Source organism: Pelodiscus sinensis, chromosome 3 (genome assembly GCF_049634645.1).
Source record: "Pelodiscus sinensis isolate JC-2024 chromosome 3, ASM4963464v1, whole genome shotgun sequence".
In the NCBI taxonomy this organism is placed as follows: Eukaryota; Metazoa; Chordata; order Testudines; family Trionychidae; genus Pelodiscus; species Pelodiscus sinensis.
Window position 1 is genome coordinate 1079634 of NC_134713.1, and position 25786 is coordinate 1105419.

The 25786-nt window shown below is 49.0% G+C and overlaps 1 protein-coding gene across 2 annotated transcripts in view; it reads left to right on the plus strand.

Moving 5' to 3' along the window:
- LOC102463811 (interferon-induced very large GTPase 1-like) overlaps positions 1-24965 on the plus strand; it is a 37014-nt gene extending 12049 nt beyond the window's left edge. For both annotated transcript variants that reach the window (XM_075925942.1, XM_075925943.1), the window contains exon 2: positions 15341-24965. In XM_075925942.1, coding sequence (XP_075782057.1) covers positions 15343-22644 — 7302 coding nt within the window. In that variant the 5' untranslated portion in view covers positions 15341-15342 and the 3' untranslated portion in view covers positions 22645-24965. The remainder of the gene's footprint in view (positions 1-15340) is intronic.
- The last annotated feature ends 821 nt before the right edge of the window (positions 24966-25786 follow it).

A 25786-nucleotide genomic window follows, 5' to 3' on the forward strand; every position in this document is an offset into this window, starting at 1 on the left:
TGGAGGATTACTAAATTATCATGAAAATATTGCTGGGCACTCCTCTTGAAAGATAAGATAAAAAAAGAGTAGGAATGAGCATTGTGCTGCTGGGATTTGCATTTGGATCAGTACTGTTAACCTTATAAATGTTCTTGGGAAAAGGGTAAAAACTTAAAAAACAATGAATAGTCCAGCAGCACCTTAGGGTATGTCTACACTGCCGCCCTAGTTCGAACTAGGGTGGCTAATGTAGGCATTCGAACTTGCAAATGAAGCCTGGGATTTAAATATTCCGGGCTTCATTTGCATGGCCCCGGGCAGGTGCCATTTTTAAATCCCTGCCCACGGCTACACGCGGCATGGACTAGGTAGTTCGAATTAAAGCTCCTAATTTAACTCCCGTTATTCCTCCTTCATGGAGGTATAACTGTAGTTCGAATTAGGAGCTTTAATTCGAACTATCTAGTCTGTGCTGCATGCAGCCGCAGGCAGGGAGTTCGAACTACGGGGCATTTAAAAATGGCGGCGCCCGGGAACATGCAAATAAAGCCCGGGATTTAAATATACCGGGCTTCATTTGCAAGTTTGAATGCCTACATTAGCCACCCTAGTTCGAACTAGGGCAGCAGTGTAGACATACCCTTAGAGACTAACAAAAAATGTAGATAGTATCATGAGCTTTTGTGGGCACAACCCACTTCAGATGAAAAGGGGGTCAACAGTGAGGAGGCAAAATTTGCAGATACTAAAAAATTACTCAAAACAGTTAAGTCAAAAGCTGATTGCTAAGTGCTACAAAAGGATCTCATGACGCTGTCCCTAGTGTCTGTTTGCCAGAAGCTGGGAATGGGGAACAGGGATGGATCATGGTGTTTGCCTCGTCTTTTTGTGCGTTTTGAAGCACTTGGCAGTGGCCACTGTGAGCAGACAGGACACTGGGCTAGACGGACCTTTGGTATGACCCAGTCTGGCCTTTCTGATCTTATATAGAGCCCAAATGTATCTGCCCCCTGCTGTAACTCACTAGACTCCACTCCCCTCCCAGAGCTGAGACAGAGCCGAGCAGGCCTCTCTCCACAGACTTAGTAACAAAGTAAGAATATACATTAAAATTTTAAAGCTAGCAAATGTCCTTTAAGTGACTTGCCATAAGAAGTCAGAACATGTTCTTGTTAGAGCCGAGTGGGTCTAATAGTTATTTAATTTTATTTTGTTTATATAGGAATTAGATACAGTGCTCCTGTCAGCTATCTACTAAGCTGTCTGTCAAAAAAAAAAAAAAGAGTTTTTCAGTGCCTTAGTAGCCCTTGGATAGAGGTGAGATATGGGGTGGGTGGGAGAGGCAGATGAGTTTGTTTCCCTCCCCCATTTAGTGCTTGGCTTATATTGAGCATGCTCAATAACATTGCTGAGGTATCTATCCTCAGTCCACTCTTGGCATGCACAGGTCGGCAACTCCTATCAAAATCTGAAATGGTGTCCCTGTCTCTTCTGTTTGCTAACCACTAAACACATAGGCTGTGTCTAGACTGGCAAGTTTTTCCGCAAAATCATCTGCTTTTGCGGAAAAACTTGCCAGCTGTCTACACTGGCCGCTTGAATTTCTGGAAAAGCACTGACGATCTCCTGTAAAATCATCAGTGCTTTTCCGGAAATACTGTGCTGCTCCCGTTCAGGCAAAAGTCTTTTTCTGAAAGACTTTTGCGCAAAAGGGCCAGTGTAGACAGCACCGTACTGTTTTCCGCAAAAAAGCCCCGATCGCGAAAATGGTGATTGGGGCTTTTTTGTGGAAAACTGCGTCTAGATTGGCCACGGATGCTTTTCCGCAAAAAGTGCTTTTGCGGAAAAGCATCCTGCCAATCTAGACACGCTTTTCTGAAAATGCTTTTAACGGAAAACTTGCCAGAAAATCATGCCAGTGTAGACATGGGCTGTGTCTAGACTGCATCCCTTTTTTGTAAAAGGGATGCAAATTAGACGTATCGCAATTGCTAATGAAACGGGGATTTGAATCTCCCCCGCTTCATTAGCATAAAAATGGCTGCCGCTTTTTTTCGGCACGGAGCTTTGCCAGAAAAAAGCGCCAGTCTAGACGCTGATACTTGTTCTGTCTCGGATCCCACCTATCTGGGATGCGAGAGAGCAATGAGTTAACACAAGTACACTTTTTTATCTTAAAAACAACAAATGGTCTGGTAGCACTTTAAAGACTAACTAAATATGAAGATGGCATCATGAGCTTTCATGGGCACAGACTATTTGTTTTTTTTAAAAAATATTTCCTATTACAGACTAACTTGGCTACCCCTCCGAAGCTTTTTATCTTAGGGTATGTCTACACTTGCTCCCTATCTTGAGCAACCATTCTCTTGAAATAACCATTATTCCTCATACAGTGAGGTTTAACAGTTATTTCAAAAGAAGGGTTTTCTCTCGAAATAACGCATCTACACTGGGCATTTTATTTCACAATAATGTGATTTCAAAATGGCGGTCGGACGCAATTATGCTAAGTAAGCATGGGATATTTAAATCCCGCTCATCATTAGCAATTTCGGTACACTACATTTGCATCCCTATCTCGAGATAGGGAGTAAATGTAGACATACCCTTAGTTAGTATGTAAGTATACTGATCAATTACTTCACTCTTTAGGTCCTCATTTAGTAATGTGGACACCCATATAATGCATAATCATTCATAACCATGTGGTAAATATAATTATACCCATCCCTGTTTACAGCTTTTTGGCTGATGTCAGCAGGTTTCACATCACAAAGCTCCTGGCATCAGCAACTTTCAAGGGGTACAGGAGATGTGACCCTGAATGTATAATTCACAAAGGATAAGGAAGTAAGGAGGATAGCATTGCTAACACATAGGCCATTCATTAAAAAGTTACATCTTGGGTCCAGCTGCATCCTCATCTCTCCTGAACGAGCAGGGAAGGAGGAATTAAAACAAGTCTGTAAATCAATAGACGCAGGGTCTTCCTTCTTGGGCTGTGCCCCAGTACCCTGGTCGCGCCAACCAAGAACCCTTACCTAACCCTTGCACACCCCAGCATGTGTCTGTGTTCCTATGTTCTTATGCAAATTATTTGAGCAGTTATCTAGCCAAATATACATTAATTTGGATGGTATATCAAATGTATTTCATATTTTAAGCTGACAGATTTATTAAAGGAAGTATTATCTGTATTTAATGAATGCAATGATTGTCTCTGCTCACCCCAAACTTCAGAGTTTTAGAACTAAGCATTCTCTCATGCTTAGTTTTTATTCAGAAATTGAAAGAGGAAAACAAGAGTTCCTGCTTCATCAACTCCCAGTTGGTTTCTTAACGTAGAATGAACTGATTTAGCTTAATAAACTAAGATAAAGAAAACGTTTATTGCACCTGCAGAAGAGGCTATTGTTGTCAAAAGCTGGTTTAGCCCTTCAACAAACTCTGATTGCAGGTGCTATTAAAAAGTAGGCAGCAAACATACTTCTTAATATTATGTAATTTAAATGATTTGAATACCTTGCTCTAAGATTAGGCCTTAATATGTTCTGTAATAATTTCAAATACATTTAGTTTTAAAAAGAAAAATGTATTTTAAGCACAGTCCTTTATTTTTTTAAATGTTATTAAAGTCATAATTTCTTATCAAGAAAATAGGAACATAAGAACGGCCAGACTGGGTCGTACCAAGGCTCCATCCACCCAGGGTCCTGTCTGCCCACAGCGACCAATGCCAGGTGTCCCAGAGGGAGTGAACAGAACAGAGAATCCTCATGTGACCCCTACCCTGTCACTCATTTCCAGAGAAACAGAGGCAGGGACACCATCCCTACCCATCCTGGCTAATAGCCAGTGATGGACCCAACCTCCATTAATCTATCTCGCTCTTTTTTGAACCCTGTTAAAGTCCTGGTCTTCACCACATCCTCTGGCGAGGAGTTCCACAGGTTGACTGTGCGCTGTGTGAAGAAAAACTTCATTAAATCAATAAGTTCACCCCAATTCACAGTGTTGTATAGATCCCTGAAAAGAGACAGGAGATAGGGGAGGGGGTTACATCTCTTAGCAGGGGTGTGCAGGCCCTCCCTCTCCAGTGGTTTGTTTTAAACCTGCTGCCTCTTAATTTCATTTGGTGGCCACTACTTCTTTTAGGCTATGTGTAGATGGCGGGCTTCTTTCAGAAGATGCTTTTCTGGAAGAGATCGTCTGGAAAAACTTCTTTCAAAAGAGAGCAACCACACAGCAAAAGCGCAATGAAAAAGTGATCTGCTTTTTTGAAAGATAGTGTCCACATTCATTGGATGCTATCTTGCATTTAAATTGTGATTACTGTGGATGGAGTAGCCATCAGGGCACCTGTGCTTTTTCCTGCAGGCCTCTTCTTTAAAAAAACCACTCTTTTCTGTAAAAGTGACGACAAGTCCTTTGGCTCCTTATAGACCTTATTGGCGCATAAGCTTTCGTGGGCAAAGACCCACTTGGTCAGATGCATGTAGTGGAAATTCCAGAGGCAGGTATAAATATACAGGCATAAGAAAAGAGTTCCAATCGAGAGTAAGGCTGGAGATAACAAGGTCAATTCAGTCAGGGAGGCTGAGGCCCACTTCTAGCAGCTGATATGGAGGTGTGAACACAAAGGATACGTCTGGATTGGCATGATTTTCTGGAAATGCTTTTAATGGAAAAGTTTTCCATTAAAAGCATTTTCGGAACAGAGCGTCTAGATTGGCACGGACGCTTTTCCGCAAAAGCACTTTTTGCGGAAAAGCGTCCGTGGCCAATCTAGATGCGGTTTTCCGCAAAAAAGCCCTGATTGTCATTTTCGCGATCGGGGCTTTTTTGTAGAAAACAAACCTGGCTGTCTACACTGGCCCTTTTGCGCGAAAGGACTTTTGCCCGAACAGGAGCAGCACAGTATTTCCGCAAGAAGCACTGACAATCTTACATGAGATCGTCAGTGCTTTTGCGGAAATTCAAGCGGCCAATGTAGACAGCTGGCAAGTTTTTCCGGAAAAGTGGCTGATTTTCCGGAAAAACTGGCCAGTCTAGACACAGCCAACGGGTGCATCTAGACTACATGCCTCTGGCAACAGAGGCATATAAAATAGGCAACCCAACATAGTCAATGAAGCGGGGATTTAAATAATCCCCACTTCATTAAAATAAACATGGCTGCCGCGCTGTGCCAGCTCAGTTGATTGTCGGCACAACGCACGAGTCAAGAAGCGGATCGGACGGCAGGGAAAGCTTTTGCCGACCGATCTTCATGCCTCGTGAAACAAGGTATACAGGATCAATTGGCAAAGGCTTTCCCTGCCGACGGATCTATGTCTTGACTCACGGATCAAGGGAGGAGAAACTGCTTTTGCTGTTTAATCCTAAACTGATGGTATCCAATTTGCAGATGAACTATAGCTCAGCAGTTGAATTCTGTTCCTGAAGTTTTTTTGCTGCAGGATGGCTACCTTTAAATCTGCTTCTCTATGTCCAGGGAGATTGAAGTGTTCTCCTACAGGTTTTTGTATATTGCCATTCCTGATATCTGATTTGTGTCCACTTATTCTTTTACATAGGGACTGTCCAATTTGGCCAATGTACATGGCAGAGGGGCATTGCTGGCACATAGGTAGACGAGCAGGTGAATGAACCCGTGGATGTTAGACTGAATCCCTCTGTCGTCAGAGGGATGCAGATTAGGCAAGTCGACATTGCAAATGAAACAGGGATTTAAATATCCCGTGCTTCATTTGCATAAAAATGGCTGCTGCGTTTTGCCAACTCAGCACTTTGTCGGCAAGAAGCAGCAGCCTAGAGGGGGATCCGTTGAATCATAGAATCATAGAATCATAGAATAATAGGACTGGAAGGGACCTCAAGAGGTCATCGAGTCCAGCCCCCCGCCCTCAAGGCAGGACCAAGCTCCACCTACACCATCCCTGACAGATGTCTATCTAACCTGTTCTTAAATATCTCCAGAGAGGGAGATTCCACCACTTCCCTTGGCAATTTATTCCAATATTTGACCACCCTGACAGTTAGGAATTTTTTCCTAATGTCCAATCTAAACCTCCCCTGCTGCACTTTAAGCCCATTACTCCTTGTCCTGTCCTCAGAAACCAAGAGGAACAAATTTTCTCCTTCCTCCTTGTGACACCCTTTTAGATATTTGAAAACCGCTATCATGTCCCCCCTTAATTTTCTTTTTTCCAAACTAAACAAGCCCAGTTCATGAAGTCTGGCTTCATAGGTCATGTTCTCTAAACCTTTAATCATTCTTGTCGCTCTTCTCTGAACCCTTTCCAATTTCTCCACATCTTTCTTGAAATGTGGCGCCCAGAACTGGACACAGTACTCCAGCTGAGGCCTAACTAGTGCAGAGTAGAGCGGCAGAATGACTTCACGAGTTTTGCTTACAACACACCTGTTGATACAACCTAGAATCATATTTGCTTTTTTTGCAACAGCATCACACTGTTGACTCATATTCAACTTGTGGTCCACTATGACCCCTAGATCCCTTTCCGCCATGCTCCTTCCTAGACAGTCGCTTCCCATCTTGTATGTATGGAACTGATTGTTCCTTCCTAAGTGGAGCACTTTGCATTTCTCTTTATTAAACCTCATCCTGTTTACCTCTGACCATTTCTTTAACTTGCTAAGGTCATTTTGAATTATGTCCCTATCCTCCAAAGAAGTCGCAACCCCACCCAGTTTGGTATCATCTGCAAACTTAATAAGCGTACTCTCTATCCCAATATCTACATCATTGATGAAGATATTGAATAGTACGGGTCCCAAAACAGACCCTTGAGGAACTCCACTTGTTATCCCTTTCCAGCAGGATTTAGAACCGTTAACAACCACTCTCTGACTACAGTTATCCAGCCAATTATGCACCCACCTTATCGTGGCCCTATCTAAGTTATATTTGCCTAGTTTATCAATAAGAATATCATGCGAGACCGTATCAAATGCCTTACTAAAGTCTAGGTATATGACATCCACCGCTTCTCCCTTATCCACAAGGCTCGTTATCTTTTCAAAGAAAGCTATCAGATTAGTTTGGCATGACTTGTTCTTCACAAACCTATGCTGGCTATTCCCTATCACTTTATTACTTTCCAAGTGTTTGCATATGATTTCCTTAATTACCTGCTCCATTATCTTCCCTGGGACAGACGTTAAACTGACCGGTCTATAATTTCCTGGGTTGTTCTTATTTCCCTTTTTATAGATGGGCACAATATTTGCCCTTTTCCAGTCTTCTGGAATCTCCCCTGTCTGCCATGATTTTTCAAAGATCATAGCTAAAGGCTCAGATAGCTCCTCTATCAGCTCCTTGAGTATCCTGGGATGCATTTCATCAGGACCTGGTGACTTGCTGACATCTAACTTTCCTAAGTGATTTTTAACTTGTTCTTTGTGTATCCTATCTTCTAAACTTACCCTCTCTCTGCTTGTATTCACTACGTTAGGCACACCTCCAGACTTCTCCGTGAAGACCAAAACAAAGAAGTCATTGAGCATCTCTGCCATTTCCAAGTTTCCTGTTACTGCTTCTCCCTCCTCACTAAGCAGTGGGCCTACCCTGTCCTTGGTCTTCCTCTTGCTTTTAATGTATTTATAAAAGGTCTTCTTGTTTCCCTTTATGCCTGTAGCTAGTTTGATCTCATTTTGTGCCTTTGCCTTTCTAATCTTGCCCCTGCATTCCCATGTTGCTTGCTTATATTCATCCTTTGTTAGTTGTCCTAGTTTCCATTTTTTATATGACTCCTTTTTTATTTTGAGATCGTGCAAGATCTCCTTGTTAAGCCAAGCTGGTCTTTTGCCATATTTTCTATCTTTCCTACACAGCGGAATTGTTTGCTTTTGGGCCCTTAACAACGTCCCTTTGAAATACTTCCAACTCTCCTCAGTTGTTTTTCCCTTCAGTCTTGCTTCCCATGGGACCTTACCTACAAGTTCTCTGAGCTTATCAAAATCTGCCTTCCTGAAATCCATTACCTCAATTGTGCTGGTCTCCCTTCTACCTTTCCTTAAGATCATGAACTCTATTATTTCGTGATCACTGTCCCCTATACTGTCTTCCACTTTCAAGTTCTCAACTAGTTCCTCCCTATTTGTTAAAACCAAATCCAGAACAGCTTCTCCTCTGGTAGCTTTTTCAACCTTCTGAAACAGAAAGTTGTCTCCAATGCAGTCCAGAAACTTATTGGATAGCCTGTGCCTCGCTGTGTTAGTTTCCCAACATATGTTTGGATAGTTAAAGTCCCCCATCACCACCAAATCTTGGGCTTTGGATAGTTTTGTTAATTGTTTAAAAAAGGCCTCATCCACCTCTTCCACCTGGCTAGGTGGCCTGTAGTAGACTCCTAGCATGATATCACCCTCGTTTTTTACCCCTTTTAGCTTAACCCAGAGACTCTCTACACAGCTATCTCCTACGTTCATCTCCACTTCAGTCCAAGTGTGTACATTTTTAATGTACAAGGCAACCCCTCCTCCCTTTTTTCCCTGTCTGTCCTTCCTGAGCAAGCCATACCCTTCCATACCAACATTCCAATCATGCGTCCCATCCCACCAGGTTTCTGTAATACCAATGATATCATAGTTGTATTTATTGGTTAGCAATTCCAGTTCTTCCTGCTTATTACCCATACTTCTCGCATTTGTATATAGGCATCTAAGATACTGATTTGATCTTGCCTCCCTGTTGTTCCCTGACCCTCCTTTCTCCTTGCCATTATAGGCCGTAGTCCCCCCCATTTCCAACCCATCTCCCAGTCCCGCACATGCAGCACTTACCTGTGGGCTTTGCTCACCTGCCCCCGACAAACCTAGTTTAAAGCCCTCCTCACAAGGTTAGCCAGTCTGTGTCCAAACAAGGCCTTCCCGCTCCTGGAAAGGTGAACTCCATCTCCGCCAAGCAGTCCTTCCTGGAAGAGCACCCCGTGATCAAGGAAGCCGAAGCCCTCCTGGCGACACCTTCCTCGCAGCCAGGCATTCACCTCCAGGATGCACCTCTCTCTGCCCGGGCCCCTACCTTTGACAGGAAGGATAGAAGAAAATACCACCTGCGCTCCAAACTCCTTCACCCGTACTCCCAAAGCCCTGTAGTCACACTTGATCCGCTCAGTGTCACACCTGGCAGTATCATTTGTGCCCACGTGGATGAGTAGCATGGGGTAGTAGTCAGAGGGCCGGATAATCCTCGACAATGCCTCCGTAACATCTCGAATACAGGCCCCTGGCAGACAGCATACCTCTCGAGATGAGCTGTCAGGGCGACAGATGGGTGCCTCCGTTCCCCTCAGAAGAGAGTCTCCAACCACCACTACCCTACGTTTCCTCCTCGCAGTGGTGGCAGGAGACTGCTCAACCTTGGTGGTGCAAGGCCTGGTCTCCTCCATTGTGGGGGGTGACTCCTTGTCTCCCTGCACCACTGCCTCCTCCATAAGTGGCTGGTCAACAGTCCCACATCCTAGGACAGTGACCTCCGTGGACTCCACAGGAATACTGTCCAGGAATTCCTCATGGCTTCGAATGCTTCTCAGCCTGGCCACCTCCTCCTGTAGCTCTCCCACCTGCTGCCTGAGAGATTCCACCAGCAGGCACCTTTCACAACGGTTGTCTCCCCCAGCCTGGAGATCACTCAGTGGGAATTGCAAGCCACAACTACAGCAAGACCACACCAGGACCTGGGTAGAGGCATCCATGCTCAGGTTCTCTGTCTGGATACAGGCACAGGTGGAGGAGACAGGAGAAGTACTGGCACAAGCGCTTTGGGTCTTCATCACCATCAGTCACTCCCTCTGCTCAACTCCCTCTTCAACTCCCCTGTCTGCAGTCCCCTGTTCCCTTATGCCTCCTGCAAGGAGGTTTACAGGATCTGTCGAAAAAGGCTTTCTTTCTCAACGGATCCCCCTCTAGACTGCCGCTTTTTGCGGACAAAGTGCTGAGTCTGCAAAAAGCGGCAGCCATTTTTATGCAAATGAAGTGCAGGATATTTAAATCCCCTCTTCATTTGCAATACTGACCTACCTAATCTTCATCCCTCTGCCGACAGAGGGATTCAGTCTAGACATACCCCTAGGTGCCACAGGACTTCTCGTCACTTTTGCAGATTCAGACTAACATGGCCACCCCTCTGATATTTGATTCTTTTCCATGTCCTCATAGACCTTGTGACGTAGTGGGGGTACCTGGCTGGTTTCTATGCTGCTGGCTCTGGGGGAACCCCCACTGGCTGCCGTGGGTACCACGACCCAGCAAAACAGGATGAGTCACTATGCAAACCAGTGGCCAGACACCCCCCATGGAGAGGAACAAAGGAAGGTGGAATGCTGGCTTGGCTGGGGGGCAGGGCTGGAAGTTAGGGAGTTGGTTGCTGGCTGTCGGAGGGCATGGAGGAGAGCCTAGGGGAAGGGGCTGGAGTTTAGGGGCCCAGTCTCCCCCATCTCAAGGGGGCCTGAGGCATCCTAGCCCAGTTCCTGTAACCAGATTACATCTGTGCTGCGCTGTGCTGGAGGAGCAATAAACCACCCTCAATTCCACTGGCTGGTGCAGTCTGTTTGTGCCATTTCGGGGTGCAGGAGACGGGGGACCCCCAACGCGCCGTCACACTGGTGTCAGAAGTGGGATCCACTGCACCCCGTGGATGGAGCTTCCAGCGGTGAGCGACAAGGCGCTGTAGAAGCAAGAGCCCTGGAGCCAGGCGTGCTGGAGACAGAGCGAAGCGGTTCCTGGGAATCGTGGGGCGCTGCAGCACTAGACTGGTGAGTCTGCACCGAGGGGCCCAGCGGGCAGATGGCCTACGCCCGACTCTTGAAGGCAGAGCTGGTGGGGCTGTGCAGAGAGAGGGGCTTGCCTGTGCAGAAAGCAACCAAGGCCCAGCTGATTGCCCAGCTGGAAGATAATGACCAGCCACAGGGCCAGGATCTTGTCCCCAGGGGAAGCAGCCAGACCCCCCCTGAGAGTGTGTCAGGCTCAGAGAGGGGGAGGAGCGCTGGAACCCAACGGAGAGATGAGACAGCGTCTCCCGGGAGGCCTGCAAGCCGTAGCCCATCTAGGGCAGGGGACAGCCCAGCGGAGCTGCGGCGCCTGGAGATCCAGCTGCGGATCAGGGAATTGGAAGTAGAGGACCGAGAGAAGGAGCGCCAGGACCGAGAGAGGGAGCGCCAAGATCGAGAGAGGCAGCGGCAGCATGAGCTGGCCATGGCAGAGCGGAGAACCGGCGGGGCACCGGCTGCGCCAAGTGCGGATGGGCCCCAGGGTCCCAGGACTGCCAGATGCTTGGAGAGGCCCGTGGTGGCCCAATTGAAGGACATGGGTGACATAGACGGGTTCCTCAGTGCCTTTGAGAGGGCCTGTGGACTGCAACGGGTTCCCCCAGCTGACTGGCTGCAGGAGCTCATCCCCGCACTGAGCCAGGAGGCGGCCGGAGTGCTCAGTCAGCTGGAGGACCTACAGCCAGGGGATTACAACCGAGTCAAGGAGGCCCTGCTGCACAAGTTCGGGCTGACCCCCGAGATGTACAGGAAGAAGTTCCGGGGGGTACAGAAAGGGCCACGGGAGACCTATGTGGACCTGGCCTCCCGCCTGGCGCAATACTGCCGCAAGTGGGTGTCTGGAGTCGGAGCCCAGACCGCAGAGGAGCTGCTCAAGCTGGTCATGATGGAGCAGTTCTATGAAGCGTGCCCACCCAAACTGAGGCTGTGGCTCAAGGACCGGAGACCAGAGAACCCCCAGGAGGCCGGGAGACTGGCGGATGAGTTCACGGAGAGCCGGTCCGGGTGTGAACGGGAGTCCCGGAGAGAGAGGGAACCGCGCAGAGACCGGATCTCGGCTGAGCGACGGAGGGAGTCAACTACGGGGCGAGACCAAGGAACAGGTCATCTGTGCCCCAGAGAACCAGCCAGGGCCGGGACAGAGACAGCCCAAAGCCTAACTTGCCATCGCTGTGGGCAAAAAGGCCACAAGAGGGCTCAGTGCACCAGGTCCCAGGACCGGGGACTTTCCAGGGTTAACTGGCTGGGGCGGGAGGAAGGGCAGGCTGCCCCAGAGGCAGGGGCTGGCAGGCAAACCTCAGCTCAGAGAGAGGGGAAGGATGCTCAGTGCACCTCCCCTGGGAGGTCTGATTCTCAGGAGGCGGATTTCTCCGTGTACCGGGTGGGGGCAGGACGGCCCCTGCGGAGCGAGTGCCTCATACCCCTGGAGGTGGATGGTAGGAAGGTGACGGGCTTCTGGGACACGGGGGCGGAGGTGACTCTGGCCCGATCCGACATAGTGGCCCCAGAGCGGATACTACCCCACGCGCAGCTGACCCTGAAGGGCATAGACGGGTCCCCGTTTAAGGTGCCTGTAGCCCGGGTGCATCTGAAATGGGGGGCGAAGGAAGGCCTCAAGGAAGTGGGGGTGCACCCGCACTTGCCCACCGAGGTGCTGATGGGGAATGACCTAGAGGAGTGGCCCCATGAATCCCAGCGGGCTCTAGTCACTACCTGGAGCCAGAGCCAGCGGGGGGCTGACAACGTGGGTCCAGGGAAGGACTCCTGGCAGCGTCCTCAGGGTCCCATCCCAGTGGACACGGGGTCCAGCCAGGCTGGGACTCCGGACCTAGGCAGAGGTGGGGGACAGGTCCCGATCCCTGCCTCAGCAGCTGAATTCCAGGCTGAGGTGCAGGCAGACCCCTCCTTGCAGAGGCTGAGGGACCAGGCTGGCCTCCATGCAGCTCAGCCCCGGGGGAGAGGTGGCCAGGAGAGATTCCTGCGGGAGCGTGGGCTCCTGTTCCGTGAGTGGCTCCCCCCCAGGAAGGTGAGGGCATGGGGGGTCCAGCGGCAGCTGGTCGTCCCCCGAAAGTATCGCCTCAAGCTGCTGTATTTGGCCCACGATGTCCCCGTTGGGGGCCACCGGGGGATCCGGAGCACCCGGCTGAAGCTGCTCCAGCACTTCTATTGGCCGGGAATCTTTACGGCCGTGCAGCGGTACTGCCGGTCCTGTGACTCCTGCCAGAGGGGCGGGAAGGCCCAAGACAGGAGGAAAGCGGCTTGGGGGTCTCTACCCCAGATAGAGGACCCTCTGGGCTTGCTGAGAGAGTTATGGGAGGGGAAGTCCTCCCTGGATGGAGCATCGGGGGTGGAAGCCGCCCTGGCTGTCCAGAGAAGGCTCGCTGGGCTCATGGCCCCAGCCCGAGAGACCCTGGCCAGAGATCAAGGCCAGCGGAAGGGTGGGTGTGACCCCCGAGGACAGGCCTGTGCCAGTCGCCCTGGAGCGGGGCGGCGAGTGGACAGAGGGAAGCCAGCTCATGTGGGGCCTCGCCACGGCCGGCCCGAGTCAAGGGGAGCACCCATGTCCCCAGGGCGGGTTCCCACGCAGAGGACCCGAACTTCCCTAGGTCACGAGCGGAGTGACCCTGCTCAGTTCGCTCTCGGAGGGGGGAGAACTGTGACGTAGTGGGGGTACCTGGCTGGTTTCTATGCTGCTGGCTCTGGGGGAACCCCCACTGGCTGCCGTGGGTACCACGACCCAGCAAAACAGGATGAGTCACTATGCAAACCAGTGGCCAGACACCCCCCATGGAGAGGAACAAAGGAAGGTGGAATGCTGGCTTGGCTGGGGGGCAGGGCTGGAAGTTAGGGAGTTGGTTGCTGGCTGTCGGAGGGCATGGAGGAGAGCCTAGGGGAAGGGGCTGGAGTTTAGGGGCCCAGTCTCCCCCATCTCAAGGGGGCCTGAGGCATCCTAGCCCAGTTCCTGTAACCAGATTACATCTGTGCTGCGCTGTGCTGGAGGAGCAATAAACCACCCTCAATTCCACTGGCTGGTGCAGTCTGTTTGTGCCATTTCGGGGTGCAGGAGACGGGGGACCCCCAACGCGCCGTCACAGACCTTTTTCAGAAAAAGGCTTTTTCCTTGTAGAATTAGGTTTACCACCATTGGAAAAAACCCTCAGTGCTTTTCACTTTTTCTTGAAAGTACACAATAGCAGTGTGAATGTAAGTATACTTTTTCCGGAAAAACTCTGCAGTGTAGACATAATATTGGGGGAATAAGTAAATATCTTTTCCTTATTCACTTTTTCCATACCTGTCAGCTGTGTCTAGACTGGCCAGTTTTTCCAGAGAATCAGCCACTTTTCCGGAAAAACTTGCCAGCTGTCTACACTGGCCGCTTGAATTTCCGCAAAAGCACTGACTATCGCAGGTAAGATTGTCAGTGTTCTTGCGGAAATACTATGCTGCTCCCGTTCGGGCAAAAGGGCCAGTGTAGACAGCTCAGATTTGTTTTCTGTGAAAATGGCGACTGGGGCTTTTTTGCGGAAAAGCGCGTCTAGATTGGCATGGACGCTTTTCCGCAAAAGGTGCTTTTGCGGAAAAGCATCAGTGCCAATCTAGACGCTCTGTTCCAAAAATGCTTTTAACGGAAAACTTTTCCATTAAAAGCATTTCCAGAAAATCATGCCAGTCTAGACACGGCCATCATGTTTTTATAGCCCTCTAGCCTATCTCCCCCCCATCTCCAGTCTCCTCTTTTCTAAGCTGAAAAGTCCCAGTCTTTTGAATCTCTCTTCATATGGGACCCGTTCCGAACCCATCATCATTTTTGCTGCCCTTTTCTAAACTTTTCCAATGCCAAGAGATGTTTCTTGCGATGAGGTGACCACATCTATACGCTGTGTTCAAAATGTTGGCATCCTATGGTTTTATATAGAGGCAATAAGATATTTTCTGTCTTATTCTCTATCCCTTTTTAATGATTCCTAACATCCTGTTTGCCTTTTTGTCTTCTGCTGCACACAGAGTGGATGTTTTCAGAGAACTATCCATAATGACTCAAGATATCTCTCTGGAGTAGTTGTAGCCAAATCAGTCCCCATTATATTGTATGGATAGTTGGGATTACTTTTTCCAATGTGCATTACTTTATACTTATCAACATGAAATTACATTTGCCCAATCATGTAGTTTGGTGAGATCTTTTTGAAGCTCTTTGCAGTCTGCTTTGGTCTTAACTATCATGAGCAAGTTGGGATTATCTGCAAATTTTGCCACCTCACTGCTTACCCCTTTCTCCAGGTCATTTATGAATAAGTTGAAGAGGATTGGTCCCAGGACTGACCCTTGGGGTACACCACTAGTTACCCCTCTCCAATCTGAAAATTGACTATTTAGTCCTACCCTTTGTTTCCTGTCTTCTAACTAGTTATCAATCCATGAAAGTAATCAATCCACCCTGGCTGTAGCTGAGTGCCACGGTATAGCATATATTACATAAGGCTGCGATGACAACAAGCAGAGGCAGGAAGGTGGGACAGCATTATGAAAGTCCTGATATGTTTGTCTGCTCCATTTCACAGCCATGTCTGCGGGAGAGGAAAGCCCCAGGCATTCCGTGGAGGGAGATGCTGCAAAGGATGATCTAGCCAAGATCCTGGAAGCCGTGGGTCTGAGTGCAGAGTACTGGCTGCCTAAACTGCACACACAGCTGGGCGTTACCTCTGCCCAAGCCTTGAAACACCTGCAGTCTGAAGACTGCGTGAAGTTAGAACGTGACATACGACACGCGTGGGAAAAGCAGGCGCTCCAAGACCTGCTGAAGATAGACCCCAAGGCCACGATGCAGCAGCTGCAGGGGGAGCGCGTGGAGGGGCTGAGGAAGAGGCAGGAGCAGGCGAAGTCGGCGCTGCAGGAGCTCAAGGCGATGCAGGAGCAAGGCAGAAGCCGCCAGGACGAGGTTGTAAGGAGGAAAGAGGAGGAGCTGCGGCGAGCGATGGACGTAGCCCCCGAGTATTGGGCACCGGCTGAGAAGCCGCTACGAGAGGTGGTGGAGAATGCGCACAAGGAGTTAGACCTCCTGGAGCAGTCGGTGTCCCAGAGCGAGACTCTCCCTGACAGGGAAGTTGTGAGACGGGCGTCGGGGGGGCTGGCCCTGCAGGGCATTTACAAAACCAACCAGCTTGCCGAGATGGTGGAGAAGCGCGAGCAGCTCCTGGAGCTCCCAGATGGGTTGGAGCTCCTCGGCCCAGAGCAAGGGCCCTTGTTTGAGATGAAGGAGTTTCCATCGGCTGCAGCAGAGTCCACATTCACACGGACCATGGAAACGTTGGGATACAGCCTGAGTCTTTCAGCCAAAGATGGGTTTGGGGAGTTTAGTGTGGACACCACCACCGACTGCAGCAGCTCTTCAGAGTCCGAAAGCACCCACAGGTCCCGCTCTGAGCACACCTACCTCTGCACCACCAAGTACAGTTACATCCCCCTGGCCTCCTGCTACTTCCCCAAGCACCGGCTCCGACTGTCCAGCGCCGCGCTGCAGGAGTTAAAAGAGATCGAGCAGCTTTTGAGTCTCACCCCAGAGCCCGACAAGCTCCCCCTGCTGAAGAGCCAGGCCGGGAATTTCTTCAAGCGATTCGGGTCTCACGTGAACCAGGGCCCCCTCCACCTGGGCGGGATATTCTGGTGGAAAGCGGCGTCACAGGGATTCCGGGCAGAGCAGCTGGACGAGGTGAAGAAACGAGCATCTGACACGCTGAGCTCTTACGTCGGGGGCAGCTACAGCGGCTTGGGCTGGGGCATTGCAGCCGGTGTCACTGTATCCAAGTCAAGGGCTGAAGCCTCATTTCAGGGCACAGACCGAAAACAGGAGCAAACAGAGATTCAGCTGCGTGTGACCAAGACGGGCGGCCCCCCTGGGGTGGATTCACTCGCAGCATGGAAATCTGGGCTGCTGGCCAGTAACAAGACCTGGTCTGTGATTGACAGAGGCTTTCAGCTAGTTCCCGTGTGGGAGATAATCCTGGCCAATCACAGACCAGACTTTGCAGATGTTCATCAAGTCAGCAGCAGGCTCAGAGATGCCTATGGCGCCCTAACTAACCAGAGCGTCGATACGTTGTTGGGGGAGGGATTAGCCAGTGCAGTGGATGAGGCCAGAGCGTTCTTAGAGGGAGTGGAATCCTGGGAAGCCACGGGGGATGAAGAACAGCTGGTGACTCTGCTCAATCTCAAACAAAGCCTGACTACAAAAACCAAGAACTACGGTGTGTGGATTGACGTGTGCCTGTCGGATACGGCGCTCCAGGATTTCCTGGCAAATACAGTGTCACGGTGCAAAGATTTGCCATCACAAAATACTGAATACATCAGATCTCTGCTGCACTTCCTTCTGGACCCTCATGTCTATTCAGTTAAGAACTTCCCCAAATCTTCCTGCATTATGCAGTGGATCTTTCATGAAGGTAAGACGCAGCTAAAGAATGAGTCTATCTCCGAATTAGGTGGTCTCTTGCCAGTCCTACGGGAAATGAACACTCACATAGAGGAAGTTACCCACGGCCCCACATCCTCTGAAGCAACAGTGCAGGCAGCAAAGGTAAAGGCCACCTTAAATGTGAGCCTGGCTTTGTCTTCCCTACTACAGGCGCTCAGAGGGAAATCGCAGATGGACATTGAGCTGTTATTGCTCTGCATTGCAGCCAGCACAGGGTACCACGTGGACAGTCACACTTTTCAGTATCTCCTCGGGTGCCCAGAAATTACTTTCTTGTTAAACACAATGCAAAGGGCACATACGGAGTATTTGAGTCACAGAGATCGGAATGTTTCCAGAGCCCAGGCATTCCTGCTGTGGACAGGTCTGACAGTGACCCCTGAATTCAACAGTGTAACTCTGGAGGAGAAGAATAAACGTTTGACTTTTATGAAACATCACATGGGAAACTTACTGTCCAATGAAATATCAGGTATTCTTAGAAAGCATGGTGCATGGAATGATTGGCAAGTTCTGGAAAGAGACTTAAATTGCCTTTTAAATGGGAATTTTGAAGTGGAGAACGTTAGTTTGAAGGAACAGGAGATAATCAAAGAACTAGAAGATGTTTGTCAAAGAGCCAAGGTGTCAAAAGTAGAATCCAAAGTGCCATTTACTAGTGGTGTGAGATGTGAAACTAATGAAAATCAGGAGTTCTTGAATTTAATGAAACGACTTGGACTTGATAAGTACTATCATAGGAAAATGGGGACAGCCATTTTCAAACTCATTACCGAGACGTCTTTGCAGGACAGACAGCCCTGCACAGAAAATCAGCTGCCATTTTGTTTTTTGCAAAAGCTGTTAATGGGGGACTATCGGGTCCGATACCTGGTTTGTAAGGATGAGGGTCAAACCAAACCAGCTATAACAAGGGGGTTGAATGCCACAGACAAAGAGTGTGACTCCTCAGAGACGTTTGATGACTTTTTTGATGATCTTAGTGAGGGAGCCCATGAATCTGCTACAAGCCAGGGACACGTATACCCAATGGATCTCCAGATGGCAATTTTTCACTGTGCCGATGATTTCATGAGACAATATGTTGCAACGAAGCTCGCTTTCTGCCAGTTTGCACTCCCCTTGCTGGTGCCAAATCCTCACACCGCACAAATAGAATTCCCCCTGTGGGCCCTGAGCCAGGTTCAAAAGAGCTGGAAAAGTGCCAAAAAGTCAGGAGAGCAGACCAGCATTACAAATTATAACACACTGATTTACCAAGCAGAGACGCCCCTGGTGTCCTTCACCCGGATTGGCCAGTCGCCTCATTCGTCTAAGTCCCAGATCCTGAACGCCCTGCTGAGCAAGCACAAGCATGACGTGTTTTTCCACCGTCACTGCAGGGGCAGCAGCAGACACTGCCTGCTCATGAAGGGGGTTGTAGAAATCGCCTGGTACTGCCCAGGGGGAAAGGACGACGACAGATTCGACAATTGTGTCGCATTCACCAACCTGCACGGGGACGCCAGAGAGCACGAGCCACAGGCCACATTCTTACAGGAGATCGCATCGGTCAACGTGGTTCTCTTGTCAGATACGGATCAGAAGGACACGAGGGGCAAGACAATTCTCCGTGATCTCTGGCAATCCCCAAAGCCTTTGATCTGCCTTTTTGCTGAAAAGGAGAACACTGTGGCTGGCAAATCAAGCCAGAACATCAGAATAGGCATCAAGAACAGAAACGAGGCAGAATTAATAGATGAAATCACAGCAACAATCAGAGACTTACTGGCAGGCTCCATCACCACTCGTAGTCTGGATGCTTGTGTGACTGCGGCTCGCCGGCAGGGCTTCCTCGTTGATGCAGACAAGCAAGAGTGCAAGGAAGCCAAGGCAAAGGCCCAGGAACTGATGGGTTTCTTGAAAGAGCATCCCTTAGCAAGCATGAAGGGAGAGCTCTTGCCTCTGCAAGGGGAATTATGGCACCGGTGGTGTAGGAAGGACAAGGAACTTACCCGCTTGCATGATAAAAAGAACAGAAGCATTGAACAGCACCGGAGCCAGATCGAATCGGAGAAAGCTGCAATACGACGTGATCAGCTGAGTAAGGCATTTCCCCTCAATACGCTAATGAAATCAGTGCTGGAATTTCTCCACTCACATCCAGAGGCCTCTCAAAAGTACTTCCTGCAGTGGATGAAAGTGTTTATGGATGACTTGTCCTCTGACCGTCTTGTAAAACTTCACCAGAAATACCACACGCTATGGTCTGAAATGCTGGTAAAGAAAACAGAAGGAAATAGGTTGAAAACTCAGTCGCAAGTGGATTTAGATAAACTCTCAGCTGAGATCAATGACTCTACAATTGGCCTTGAACACATTTGGAGAGAGACAGGCCAGATTTACGAAGCACTGGATGCGATGGACACAAAGGACAAATGTTTTCTTAAACTACCTCAAATAGTAGCTGACCTGATGGTGTCGGGGTATCCCATTGAGCTGATGGACGGTGACGCTTCCTACGTGCCACTGAAATGGGTGGGAGCAGTTTTTGACTCATTAATTGAGAAGCTGGGAGACAGGAAGGTGTTTGTTCTTTCTGTGCTTGGCATCCAGAGCACTGGGAAATCTACCCTCCTGAACGCCATGTTTGGTCTCCAGTTCAGCGTCAGTGCGGGAAGATGCACCAGGGGAGCCTTCATGCAGCTGATTAAGGTTGAGGAAAATCTCCAGCAGGATTTGAACTTTGATTATATTCTGGTTGTTGATACGGAAGGGCTTCGGGCCATAGAGATGGCCAATAATTTATCCCTTAGTCATGATAACGAACTGGCCACCTTTGTCATTGGGATTGGTAACATGACAGTGATCAATATCTTTGGCGAGAACCCTTCGGAAATGCAAGATATCCTGCAGATCGCTGTGCAGGCGTTTCTGAGGATGAAGAAAGTCAAGCTCTCCCCAAGCTGCTTGTTCGTGCACCAGAATGTCGGAGAAATAACAGCAAAGGAGAAGAATATGGAAGGACAAAGACGCCTCCAGCAGAAATTAGATGAAATGGCCGTTACAGCAGCCCAGGAAGAGTGCTGTGACGTAACCTGCTTTAGTGACGTTATCCGATTTGATGTGAACACTCACATCCATTACTTTGCTCACCTCTGGGAAGGGGACCCCCCGATGGCACCGCCCAACCCCAGCTACAGCCAAAACGTGCAGGATCTAAAGAGCAAGATTCTCATGGCTGCCAAGCAGGAATCCCAGGGCAGAGTTTTAAGGCTGTCAGAGTTCAAAGTCCGAATCGGTGATTTGTGGCAGGCTTTGTTGAATGAGAACTTTGTTTTCAGCTTCAAGAACACGCTGGAGATCGCAGCCTACAACAGGTTAGAAACGGAGTTCAGCCAATGGAGCTGGCAGCTGAGAAGTCACATGCTAGACATGCAGATAAAACTGAACAATCAAATCAGGAACAGAGAAATGCTCCAAATCACCAGAGAAAGCCTTGAAGGAGCAGTCAGAGAAAAATACACTGCTGTCATGGATCAACTCGAAAAGTTTTTCAGTGCAGACCCAGATGCTGAAATATTGATTCAGTGGAAAACAAACATGGAAATGAAACTGAAAGAGCTTAAATCGTCTCTTATTGATGAAATGATGAAGAAATCTGAGGAACTTATTAGGCTAAGGGAGAAGCAAAGCAAACTGGATGAGAGAAAGGCAGGGTATGAAAAGGAGCTTTTTGAAAAGAGCCAAGAGCTGGCTCTGTCGTTAAAAGGCAAGAAACTGAGTGACGATCAACTGAGAGAGAACTTTAACCGCCTGTGGAACGAATGGGTCTGTGAAGTGGCCTTGGATGTCCCTTCTGCTGAGGAGCCCAACATCAAGATTGATATAGAAAACATCCTGCTCAAATGTTTTGAAACAAAATCTGTTATACTGGAAAAACTTAAGGCTTCATCCAGCGATTGGTTTTCCACTGATTTATCCAAGCATGTCACCATGAAGAGAACATTGCTTGTGTTCAAAAAGACTTTAGAGAAGTGCGATAGAGACTGCATAAAGGAGGTGACAGCCCGTATCATGCAGGGCGTCAGAGCTATCATCAGTAGCAAGGAGCGGGAGAGACTGGATTACAGTCCCAGTTACATTCATGAAATACTGAATAAAATAAGACAAGAGGTGACGTTGGCATCTAAGAACCCAGCATTCACATTGACTCCTGAGTACACAGCTGATTTATCAGTAACTTTATGCAAAATGGCAGCAGGAAGGTTTGAAGCCATGCACAGGGCATTTAAAAAAGCACACGACCCGATCGTCTACCTGGAGAGCAAAAGGGAAGATTTCTTCAAGTGCTTCCAGATTTCCTGCCAAGGAGCAACCTCCATCGCAGCATTTGCTGAGTTCCTATGCAGCAAGCTCGCTGCAGCCCTCCGCCAGGCCGTCTATGACAGGACGGTCATTGACATCGCCAATGAGATGAAGTCTATACATCCAGCTTTCAATGGGAACAGATCCAACCTAGAAAACCATATTCTTGTGTATCTGGCCGAGAAGGAAAACTTTGCGGAGTACAGGCAATACATTCAGTCCCCAAAACACTTTTTTGAGGATTTTATCAAGCAGAGTGTTGATGATTATTGCTTAGACAAGGACAATCCAAAACTGCAGCGTTTCCTAAACAATTCCCTGGATGATTTCCATACACGTGTCCTTTCAGCTATTCGTGACTCAACTAAAGTTACTAAAGACAAAAGTGGCAACGTCTCCTTCTGGCTGGATGAATTCTGCAGGAGGCTTCAAGAGTATTTAACTCTTCCCAGAAGTGAGCTAAAAAGCATTGAACATCAGGAGGTAACTGACATGGAGTTTCTTAAGGAAGCCCTGAGTAAGGCGTTGACTCCTGTGGTGGGAAACCTGCGAAAAGACTTTGCTGCCATTGATATGGAGCCATTTTCACGAAAGCCCCATGAGATCCTCGCTGAACAGCTCGGTGGGTGCTGGGAGCAGTGCCCTTTTTGCTCAGCTCTTTGCATAAACACCGTGTCTGGTCATGATGGAGACCACAGTGTGCCCTTCCATCGGCCTCGAGGGGTGAGTGGTGGGTGTTGGTATAAAACAGACCATCTAGTTACTGAGATTTGTTCCAGTCTTGTAGCAAGTGATTGTCTATACATACTTAATGACGATCAACACATTCCCTATAAGAGGTACTGGGAAGGAGGACCCCCTTACTCCGAGTGGAGCATCACACCAGACATGTCAGAGCAACCTTACTGGAAATGGTTTGTGTGTCATTTCAAACCTGAGATAGAAAAACTCTATGGTAGAACATTTGAAGGCAAAGGGAAAATCCCTTCTCAATGGAGAAACATCACAAAGGATGCTCTGCTCAGAGAGCTGAGCCGTGTGTAATCCTCAGCCAGTCAGAAGGAATAACTGTAAGTTGACATGGCAGAGCCCTTTCTAAACAATTGGGAAGATCTGTGTCGGGGGAAGGGGAGGATTAAAGCCCGGGGTATTGCTAGCACCCAATGTAATGTGTGTGATTCACTCGTCATGGAAAAGCATTTCCAGTAGAGTTCAATAGGGCTACATGATACTCATTGTCTACAAGTGTTTAGATTTTAGAGGGTGCGGGTGTGTCTGAATCAGGGCCATCTCCAGGGGGATGGGGCAACCTACCCCCCTTTCCCCACCCGGCCTAGTCTCTGTTCCACCCACTCCCCCAGTGAAGGCTGGGCGATGGCAGCAGAGTGGAGCAGGTTGCCAGATTGCTCCAGCGGCAGCCACTGTAGCATGTGTGTGTGTGTGTGGGGGGGGGGGGGGAACAGACTCCTGATGCTACCCTGCTCCAGGCTAATTCCCCCAGGCTGTCCTTGATCCTGCAGATCCTGTCCAGACGATGGTTGAAGTAGCCGTCAAGAGGCCCCCAAAGTGTGGGGCCCAGGCAGCTGCCCCAAACCGTGTAATGGACGGGAGAGCTCTGGTCTGAACAGTGGTTAGACCCAGCTTTGATCACTGCTGTGTGTGTTGTGTGGATCTCACTTTGGGGAGAGTGCAGCTGGCAGACTGGCTGTGTACAACAATCATTGCTAGAGAATTTCTCAGCTACGTGCTCACCTGAGTGACACAAAGCACAGAAAATAAAATACCCTCCCCCTCCGTGCATAAATAGCAAAGCTATCGCTCTGAAGTGAGCCACGTGCCTGTCTTTCAGTCTCCATACTCATCATTCCTTTGAATTAAAATTAAAGTTGTACCCTTCTGTTAAATGAACCTTTCCCATATGCTAGTTCTCTGACTCAGCCATGTCTGCACTACCAGGTAATGCCAAGTTTATTAAAGTCAAAGGTCCATGTTCCTGCAGTGCACAAGAATTCAACACAGTTTAAAGTAACACGTCCTCAGCAAGGAGACTACCACCGACTCTTAGAGCAATGCATTATGGGCAGCTATCCCACAGTGCCTATCCCAGTCTGTATTCTGGGTTATGCCAAAGGTGCACACTGGGACCAACATTGTGCAGCGGGTGGTTCTGGGTTCATGTCGTCAGCATCCCATAATGCATCTGTCTACTCCCTCCTCCTTGCTTGAGATCAGCAGGAAACAGTCTGTTTGTGCCCTTTGGGGCCCTGGTTACCATTGCAGGTACCGTATCAGCAGGAGCAGGGATCTCTTCATGGACCCCGTTGTGCATAAACACACTGGGATGAGGATGTTCACCTGGGGGCACCTAATGGTGGAGTGTGTTGAGCGGTCATGGCCTGCCAGAAAGAGGATGAATCTCGACAGGTCATGGACAGGCTGTTCCTGCGATCCCTTGAACTGAGTGAACTGGAAATGCTGCCAGCATTTGCTCCTCTGGACACAGTGGAACACCAATTCGGGTGCTATGTAGGGGGCCTGGACAACCCGTCTTGATCAGAATAAGAATGTCTGCATTCTCCGGCCCTGCCTCCACCAGACTAACGACGGCTGTCTTGCCCAGAGTGCAGCTTTCTAACAAAGCAAACCCAGGCCTGTCTCAAGTCTGCTGCATGTACACACACAGGCCAGGCCGAGGGGGAGTGGGAGCATTGAAAGTCAGGCGTGCTTTAAACAATCGTGCATAGGGAGTATGCTGTAGTGACACCATGCCGAGAACATTGGGAGAAACTTGGCACTGGTACATACCATTTCTAATAAGGAAAAATCACAGATACAATCATTGAGCTGCCATTCAAGTATATAGTATTTGGCACCAGCCTGGATCGCAGGATGTATCCCAAATATGGGCATAACAGGTAATCTTACGCAATACGCAGTTGATTGGTAGATATTAGAACGACCGAGTCTCGCTTTGCTATAAAATGGGGTTAGTAAGAAGAATTGATGGGAGGCAGGGAGGAGGATTGACCCAAACGTCCTGCTCATTGTAACTAGAAGTAATAGACCCTTCACGCCAGCGACCTCGTATATGGCATTCCAATGTGTGGGAATCAAAGGGACCATGATATCCTGCCTGGTACTTTAGGTAGCATACGGATGAAGTGTCAGTGAATTGGGCTTTATTACTGTATTATAATAATCTTCTCTCGAAATTGCTTTTGCATTGCTTTGTGCTGTATTAATTGCTTTAAATGTATCATATTCATGGTTTCAATTGCAGAGTCATTGTTTTTAAGGCTTGTGAAATGTAAACAACTATGGTAACTGCTTAAAGCCTGTAATAAATGAGAAAGTGGTTAAGTCTCTCTGGAGTGTCCTGGTTTCCCTTGGATCTAAATATCAAACCACATGCCATGCCCTCAGACAAGCACAGTCTGGTGGGATCGCATTGCGATGCAGGTACAGGATGATCAGCAGCGACTGCAAAACGTTTGCATGTTGAAGATCACTTCCATGGAACTCTGTGAATGGCTTTCTCCTGCCTTGATGCACAAGAATACCTGCAGGAGATGCACATGGCAAAGACAGCTGGGAATCTATTTGGAGTGGGGGATGCTGGGAGCCCAGGCGATCAGTACCCTTCTGCCATGGAGGGTAGTGACTGGGAAACGTGGCTGCCACAGTGGATGCTTTTGCTGTGATGGGCTTCCCTAAGTGCAGTGGGGCAGTAGATGGAACGCACATCCCCCTCTGTGCACCAGACCACCTGGCCAAGGACACACAAACTGCCCGAGGTACTCCTCCACCTTCTGGGCCCTTCCTTATCCATCCTATGTCCCAATGGAGCCAACTCTGTCCCTTGGGAGCCTCGGTTGGCCCTCTGCTTATCCCTCCTTTGTCCTAGGGGTGCTGGGGTGGGCTGGCCCTGGGCGGTGGGAGGGGTGGGGCTTGACCTTTGTCCTCTGGCGATGGCCACCTTAGCCACTGCTCCACTGGAGGAGCCCCCCGACATTCTGGGCCCCCCTTCTCTGTCCTTTGCATCACTGACACCCATGAGGGCTGGTTAGAAAAGGTGCATTGTGAGAAACTGGAGTCTTGGGCAAGCTGGGAGCTGGAACTCGTTCCCCAGACCGGAATATTAGAATGGGAGTGGTGGAAATGCCAACAGGGATCCTGGGGGACTCAG